Genomic DNA, 8,793 nt, shown 5'->3' on the forward strand with positions numbered 1-8,793 from the left:
AGCAGAGGGGAAGGATAAACGACCTGACCTGTTTGCTCTCGCTATGGGGTGAGTAACGACGTGTACGGTGACAAAACTAGGGTCAAATTGCAGGGGGGAACAAGTTAGGGTTAGGGTTTGGATTAGAGCAGAGGGGAAGGATAAACGACCTGACCTGTTTGCTCTCGCTATGGGGTGAGTAACGATGTGTACGGTGACAAAACTAGGGTCAAATTGCAAGGGGGTACAAGTTAGGGTTAGGGTTTGGATTAGAGCAGAGGGGAAGGATAAACGACCTGACCTGTTTGCTCTCGCTATGGGGTGAGTAACAATGTGTACAGCGTTGAAACTTGGGTAACATTGAAGGGGGGGACACAAAGGGGTGCACCATTTTTTTAGAAGGTTATTTCTGGCCAAAACTGTGAATGTTTTGGTTGAGTGGAAGGGGGTTTATGTCTTTTTGTTAACAATAGGACCTATCATTGAATTTCTCCTCAAGGCTGGGTTTTATTTAAGTTCAATTATGTTTATTCTTCAATAATTTATATATAAGTTCAATTATGTTTATAAACATAATTGAATAAATTCTTCATTTTCTATAGTATAATGTTTTCTTTTTGTGTAGGCGCCTTCATCGGTGTTCTGGAGAAGTGCGCATTATAAATCCATATTATTATTTTATTATTACTATTACTTAAAGTTTACTATTAATTATAGAACTAACTGATACTTTCTCTTGGCAGGTACTCTGGACAGTTGAAGGCTCGTAAGTCTCACATGATTGCTGAAGATCAGTTCCACAGTAAAGACGTTAAGTCGCAGTCCTCATCGAGTACTAAGAAGAGTACAGCTCCTAGTACAGCGACTTCAGCAGACTCAGCAGGTACCTCTGGGGATACCAAGACTGATGTAACGGCTACTGCAGGTAGTTACACAGTCTTGAGATTTGGCAGATGTTTTTCTTCTTAATTCAGGATTATTCATTAACCCTAATCATCCCAAATCCTTGTGTATCATCTTTGCCATTTTATTTAGTAACTCTGTCAATGGCCTGATTGTTAACGCTCTTAATTTTTCGTTTTTTGTTTTTCTTCAGCTATGTCTCAAGAGAGGTCATCGGGAAGTAAGTCCTCTTCCAACAGCCACTCCTCCACGACCAAGAAATCTTACAGTTCTAGCATGAGTGGGCCCTTATCAATCAACATCAAGACTGAAACAAAGTAAGTCTGATATAAATAAGGTTTACAGTAACACCATGTAATGATTATCTCTGAATCTCAGAGTCTAGCTTTCTCAAGAAGAGGCTCAGAGCATACAGATCAAAACATAAAGTTGAACCAATGGTTCTTTTCATAACCACCCCAACTCATTTAGAGTTTATCATTACATTGTATTACTGCAGACCGTACTATATCGTATTTCCAACATGCACAAATTTCAAAGTAAGACTGCTCTGGAAAAATTTCAAAACCCTACCATGGGCCAAGACACTTGATCATAAAGGAGCAGGCTTGTGAAATCTACACTTTTAAGGAGATATGTCATTGACCATGCCGATCTTTTATTTCTGCTTTAAAAAAAACAGATAATCACAGAATTTGTGTCTCATCTGCTTTTAGTGTTAAAGTGCCAAAAGAACAGAAAAATACTAAATTTTCCCCAAAGTTGTTTACTCTGCCATGTTTAAAGGCAGTGGACATTATTGGGTATTATATAACACCCAAGCAGATCCTTGCCATTTGATTGGAGGATTGTCCGTCACGTGATAGCAAATTAAAGTACCATTGCACGCTGAGTCACTCGCCGTGCTTTTTCGTTCCATCCGAAAAGTACCATTGCACGCTGGCACGCTGCCAGCGTGCAATGGTACTTTTCGAATGGAACGAAAAAGCTGAGTAAAAACATCACTGCGTGCGCATGTCTTTGGTAACGCAGCAGGTGTTACTGCAAGCAAGAAGGCATAGTAAAATTACTAGCATTCGGCTTCTACAGTTGAAATTGTTTGTTTTGAAAGTTGTTTCTTTCAATCAAAATGACAAAGTTCTACTTGGATGTTATATAAAACAAATAATGAATGTTTTTCATTCGTGCAATGGTGCGAATATGTTCATTCGTTGAAAGCTGGAATGTTCCATTCAACTCGGCTCCGCCTCGTTGAATAGAACATTCCATCTTTCAACTCATGAACATATTCGCACCATTGCACTCATAAACATTCATTATGTGTATATTACTCACATTAATTATTACTTGGTAATGGGGAGAGGTTGATAGTATAAAGCATTGTCAGAAACGGCTCCCTCTGAAGTGACATAGTTTTCGAGAAATAAGTAATTTTCCATTTTCCTCAAGTTTAGAATTTGAGGTCTCGAAATCAAGCATCTGAAAGCACACAACTTCGTGTGACAAGGGTCTTTTTTCTTTCATTATTATCTTGCAACTTCGATGACCAATTGAGCTCAAATTTTCACAGGTTTGTTATTTACGGAGCTCCATGAGTGCCATCCCACATATTGAGATACTGACATAATTTATCTCATCAAGACGACTTCTCAATATGTGGGATGGCACTCCTGGAGCTCCGTAGTTATTTTATGCATATGTTGAGATATACTAAGTGAGAAGACTTGTCTTTGACCATTACCAATAGTGTCCAGTGTCTTTAAGTCAAAAGTTATAAAAAAGCCACAAGTTCCCTGTTGTAACTTTTCCAGACAGGTAGATGAAAGCCTCTTTTGACTGGGTTGAACTTTTGACTCAGAAATCAACACCCAAACACCTCAGCCCAGTAGAACTCTTGTGGGGATTTTATGGGGGTCATTTCCATGTTCACATGTTTCGTGTCATGTCCGAGCTGTTAAGAGCACTGGACTCGAGCAGTGGTATCTTTGATCAGCAGAGTGTGGTTTTGAGTCCCAGTCCTGGTAATTGTGTCCTTAAAGGGAAGGTACATGTTAGGTAATTACTCAAAACAAATACTAACTTAAAAACTGACTTGGTAACGAGCATTGGAGAGTTGTTGATAGTATAAAACATTGTGGGAAACGGCTCCCTCTGAAGTAACGTAGTTTTTGAGAAAGAGGCAATTTCTCACCAAAACAATAACAGACTTCTAGCTAGAAGTCTTTGATTCCTATCTGAAAGCACACAAATTCATCCAACAAGGGTGTTTTTTCTCTCATCATTTTCTTGCAACTTCGATGACCATTTTAGCACAGCAAATTTTCACAGGTTTGTTATGTTATGCTTATGTTGGGATACATCAAGTGAGAAGACTGGTCTTTGACAATTACCAAACGTGTACCTTCCCTTTAAACAAAATGCTTTACCACGATTTCTTTGTCCTTGATGGGACATTAATCCATGTTCTAGGATTGGTGATTCACGTAAAAGAACCCAGAACAATTATCATGGAAGAGTTGGGGTTAACCCCAGTGTTTCTGGTTCACATTGCAATCAGAAATAGAGTGAGTGAGTGAGTGACTGCAAACACCTTGATTACACTCCTATAAAAATCTGTTCACCATAAAACTGCTATTGACACGGACCAGTATCAACTCAAACCACAGGGAAACCAAACTCTCACTAGGAAATCATCATCAATCTCATTCACCCACCCTTAATAAACCAATAAGGACTGTTACAAATTGTCCTTTGTCCCAAGAATGGAACTGCCTACCAGTAAGTATAAGAGAAGCAATATCAATAGACTCATTCAAGACTAGGCTAGATAAAAGTCAAATGAGCACTTTCATGAGGGGAGCTCATCACTAATTTGTGTCCACTTCCCACACCCCACACCTGCAACTTATTTATCATGTGAGGAGTTTGTTGCAGTATTCGACAAATAGAGATACAAGTTTCCTGAGGCTTGCGAGCTACATCGATTCCGTTCACTTATGAGGCATCCTTGGTTTCATTGCCAGAAATATAAAATAATTCTTTATTTCTTGTCGTAGATCGGAAACAAGGGATGATACAAAGAATGACAGAGGCCACAAGGAGGACAAGAAGGAAGAGAAAGTCAAGAACCACAAAGACAAAACTCGCAAAAAAGAGGAGAAAGTCACCAGGTCAGACAAACCTTTTCATGTCACATCCCAGAAACCAAAAATATCTCATCAACTTCTCCATAATTATCAGCCATGTATCTTTTCACCAGGGCCAAATTTCATAAAGCTGTTCAGCAGAAAATACTGCTTGCCAAATTTCTTTGCTAAGCAAAAATTTAGTTGGGCACCAGTCACAACAATATAAACTTAATGTAATGCTATATTATACCATGAATTTGGGCCCAGATTTTGTGGGGTTTTTGTTTTCTTCTTTTTTTTGGTGTTAATTGAAAAACTGCAGTTGCATGACTGACATAATAATTTCTAAATTCGGTATTGATCCTGTGATGTCACAGACAAGAGAAGACAACGCCCTCCGCTGACCGTAGCCAAGAGAAGGTGCACAAATCCAAGCGGACTTCGGCTGGCGCTGATGGAGAGATTAAGGAGGAGAGGAAGAGTAGCGAGAGATCTCAACGAGGCGAGAGTATAGCATCTAACTCCAGCCACGGCTCAACGGGGACAGCATCTCACGGCTCAGCGGGGACAGTATCTCATAAAGCGTCTCCAGCCAGAGAGGCAACTGATCGAGGTGAGTAGAGAAGGGTAAAGTTTTTATTTTTAATGTTAAACGTTTTCCTTTTTCTTGGCACTATGTTATGTTTTTTATTTTGATCATTTGCTTTTTTTATGTTCAACTGGAAAGTCCCTTAAAGGGAAAGTTTATGTATGTTCATCACTTTTAAAATTAATGGCAATTTAAAACTTTTGGTTGGAAGCCTACAGAAGCTTTCGATAGTATAAGCATTTTGAGAAGCATTTAACCTCAAAGTAATGTGGTCATGTAAAAAGATTTGAACTTTTATGCCCCAAAGTTTGAATCTTAGAAGCGTTACTGTATTTCTGTATAGGGATTGTCCTTCCTGTGTGGAAATATTCGCTCTGGTTTTATCTCAAAAATTTTACCACTTTTTGAACAATTGATAAACAACTTGTTGTCTTATTTGTCACAGAGCATAAACGACGCAAGATCGGTCACCAGTCTCCAAATACAAGCAATGTAAGTAATTTTTCCTTTCTTGAAGGAATCAACTTTTGACTTTTAAGGAAGATGTCATTTTGCCTTTGATGGTTTGCCAGTGAGTAATTATATAAAAAAAGAATCAAAGAGAAATTTTGCTTTGCTTACAGTTAAGACAGTTAGCATATTTATGAAATTGAAATTCTGCTGACGACCGCTCCATAAGCAGAAAGTCGCTGCTGCAGGCTTTATGAAATTGGGCAGTTTTTCCTTCACGCACAACGTGGACCAAATTTCACAGAGCTGCTTAAAGGCAGTGGACATTTTTGGTAACTACTCAAAATAACTATTAGCATAAAACCTTACTTGGTAACGAGTAATGGGGAGAGGTCGATAGTATAAAACATTGTAAGAAACGGCTCCCTCTGAAGTATTGTAGTTTTTGAGAAAGAAGTAAATTTCCACAAATTTGATTTTTAGACATCAGATTTAGAATTTAAGGTCTCGAAATCAAGCATCAGAAAGCACACAACTTCGTGTGACAAGGGAGTTTTTTCTTTCATTATTATCTCGCAACTTCGACGACCGATTGAGCTCAAACTTTCACAGGTTTGTTATTTTATGCATATGTTGAGATACACCAATTGTTAAGACTAGTCTTTGACAATTACCAATAGTTTCCAGTGTCTTTAATGTATGAATTTACCAACACAAATATCTTTTTTAATATTTGTAAATTTGCATGTATTGCTTGTATACAATGTAGTGCTTTTCTACTGTTGTTTAGGCCTATATCTACGTGTAATGTTAATTTGAAATCTGCCGGATGCAAATTTCCATCTATTAAATCGTTGCGGTACCGGGTGCTGAAATATAGGATTCGGACTGCCTCTAGCTACTGCGCAATCTTTTGTCTAGTTGGTAAGACACTGCTCTAGATGAAGGTCGTGGGTTCCAATCCCACCCGAGGTATAGGCCAGTGATGTTTTTCACAGAGCTCGGGAAAGTGCTAAGTATACAGTGCTAATAGACAACGTTGTATTTGGGTAAAAACAAAATTAACAAATATCTTTGAATGTCTCTACAGAGCCAGGAGAAAGCAAAGGAAAGCGAATCATTGGAGCGAGGCGAACGGGAACGAGAAGGCAGACGAGATAAAGAGAAGAAACCTGGAGAGAAGAAACGAGATCACTCTGAAGGAGACAAGGAGGGACATGAATCCAAGAGGAGAAAGGATGACGAACTAGGTATAAAAACATCTTCTTTTTCATTAATTTGTTTGATTTTTTATTCCTCTAAGGGGTGGAGGGCTTAAATTAAAGGGATGACACGGCTTGGTAATCACTCTTAAAATGAATGGCAATTAAAAACTTTTGGTTAGAAACCTACAGCAACTTTTGATAGAATGAAGCATTTTTCAGAAACATTTCACTTTAAAGTAATGTGGTTCTGTAAAATGAACACCCCAAAATTTGCATCTGAGAAGCATTAGTGTTAACATTTCTTAGATTTTGTATTCTTATTAATTAGGGATTATTCTTCCTCCGGATTTTGGGGGGTATCTCTAAAGCACAACCACCTTTTGAAAATTAAATGTTCACGTGTTAGTTTTGTTGTATACTGTACATCTACATTTGTATAGGATTAAAACAACCGGACTTTGCCTTTGAAGGGTGGTTAAAAAAAAATCTTCAAATATCACCTCAGTCCTGAGACTTATCAGAACTTATTTTTAATCATTATTGTTTTGGGTTTTTTACTTTTGATGCTCTTGAAATTTCTCTCTTGAAGGAATGAGAAAGAAATCCAGTTCACCGAGTGTGAGAGAAGATAAGGATAAAATGAAGATGCCAAGAACTACGAGCGTAGTTCGTCCCTCAAGCTCGGGGGATGCTTCTACCAATGGAGAGAGATCCTCCAGTAAACAGAAGGTAAGCAGATTTTGCTTTAGACTCCATAGAATGTTGTCTTAGGTTATTTAGAAGATACAACGTCTTGCTCAGTCTTACTCAATCAAATCTTACTAAAAAAGGACAACAACTATAAAGTAAAAACCTAATAGTTCATAACTAACCACCAAAAATCTTATTTATTATTTTTCATTTTTTCCTATTTCGTCTCGTCTGGTTGGTGTTTCTGCTTACATTTGACAGTTGGGATCTTAGTTTTAATACTATGGTTGGTGTTTATTGTTTTAGTATTTCTTTTACTTGCCATTTCTTGTTTTACTTTTAACTACAATTTTAGATTTGTGTGTAATCATACATCTGGTATATACATCTTTACTCACTTAAATGAGTTATGGGAGGGTACATGTTTTTTGCAGACAGTTGTTTTACTTTTGCCTTTAGCTGGACGGCACCTGCTTGTTATATTTATTGTATTGACCAAAGAATTAAAATTTAAAAAATTAAACAATAATATTTATGTTCATTTTGAAATATCAGGAGATGCCCAAGGAGAGTTCCAAGTCTCGTAAAGAGGGCCGAGGCGAGGAGGCTAGTTCCGATAAACCGGTCAAGGAGTCATCCAAGAGAGATTCAAGAGGAGAGGATGGGCGGAAGGAAGAGGCGAGAAAGAGTAAACGAGAAGCCAAGGAGGAAGACAGAGACGAAGACAGACAATATCCTTTTCTTGAAATAGTTTGAAATATTAACTTTGGTTGTTACCCTTACACGGATGTGTGTTCTAGATCTGGATAAATATTCTCAACGCTCTAATTAGAGCCTAATGAGAAGAGAAGATGATGATGAAACTAAAGTTTTAGATGTGGGAAGAAAACCCCAGAAATTTAATTCAAGGAAGACTTAAGCAGTCAAGTAGGGACTGAAAACCCAATCCACATAGTGCCCTCGATGGAGCTCGAATAGAGGTCCCAGAGGTGGAAGGCGGCAAGGCACCACTGCACCTACCTAACTTCTCTGTAAGCACTGTATACTCGCTACTTTCCCGAGATCTGTGAACAAAAATCACAGGCATATAACTCTGTCAGGATTCGAACCCGTGACCCAAATAGTTTTGAAAAAGTTTGTGTAAATCTCTTGTGAGTAGTGTCAGTTCTGAAAAGAACCAGTGATTGACAACCCAACGTTTCAATCAGTTTGCTTTTAAAATTTTCAGGAGAAATTCTTCATTCGTCTTCATTCTCCTGAAGATGATCAGAGCATACTGCCGGTTTCTTTCAGAACCAACACTTCTCCTAAAAAAATTACACATGGTGCTACTGCAAACTTTAGCTAATAACTTTGGGGTGTTGTGGTCAGGCGATTTAGGGTGATAGACTCAATTTATAGAATTTGGGTTTGAATAAATTATAGTATTAATTAATAATAACTCATCAATCTTGTTATTCCTTGACTAATCTTACTCATTCCAGCTCACGGAAGCGAAGACCTTGATGAGCGGTTGCTTCATGAATATTCATGAATTGGCTGCAGATTGCGTTTATTCTACTCGTCATTGACGTTAACCAGGAACAACAATTGTTTGTACACAAAGACAGAATGAAGAGAAGTATCTACTAAGAAAGACGCTGTATAAATTGCCTTTGATGGGAACCAAACGATCACTAAATTTGCAAGCCCACCTTTATCTGGAAAGAATATTTTTCCCATCAGGTTAATTGGATTTGGTTGGTGTAGTCTATTGTTGCCACTTGCCGGTGAAATGGTTTGAGTAAAAGTTGGATTTGGGTACTTTTCAAAATGTCCACAGATTTACATTAAACTTACCTGGTTTGAA

At 38.0% G+C, this 8,793-nt stretch overlaps 1 protein-coding gene across 2 annotated transcripts in view; it reads left to right on the top strand.

Annotated features, from left to right (window-relative positions):
- The window catches only part of LOC117293302 (THO complex subunit 2-like), a 34,608-nt gene extending 25,815 nt beyond the window's left edge, over positions 1 to 8,793 (top strand). The window contains exons 28-36 of one of the 2 annotated variants that reach the window (XM_033775550.1): positions 723 to 904; positions 1,076 to 1,199; positions 3,939 to 4,052; positions 4,388 to 4,623; positions 5,045 to 5,091; positions 6,140 to 6,299; positions 6,844 to 6,983; positions 7,500 to 7,675; positions 8,420 to 8,793. In XM_033775550.1, the coding sequence (XP_033631441.1) occupies positions 723 to 904; positions 1,076 to 1,199; positions 3,939 to 4,052; positions 4,388 to 4,623; positions 5,045 to 5,091; positions 6,140 to 6,299; positions 6,844 to 6,983; positions 7,500 to 7,675; positions 8,420 to 8,450 (1,210 nt within the window). In that variant the 3' untranslated portion in view covers positions 8,451 to 8,793. The remainder of the gene's footprint in view (positions 1 to 722; positions 905 to 1,075; positions 1,200 to 3,938; positions 4,053 to 4,387; positions 4,624 to 5,044; positions 5,092 to 6,139; positions 6,300 to 6,843; positions 6,984 to 7,499; positions 7,676 to 8,419) is intronic. The other variant, XM_033775551.1, reaches the window with a different exon arrangement.

Source organism: Asterias rubens, chromosome 8, assembly GCF_902459465.1.
Source record: "Asterias rubens chromosome 8, eAstRub1.3, whole genome shotgun sequence".
NCBI classification, from domain to species: domain Eukaryota; kingdom Metazoa; phylum Echinodermata; class Asteroidea; order Forcipulatida; family Asteriidae; genus Asterias; species Asterias rubens.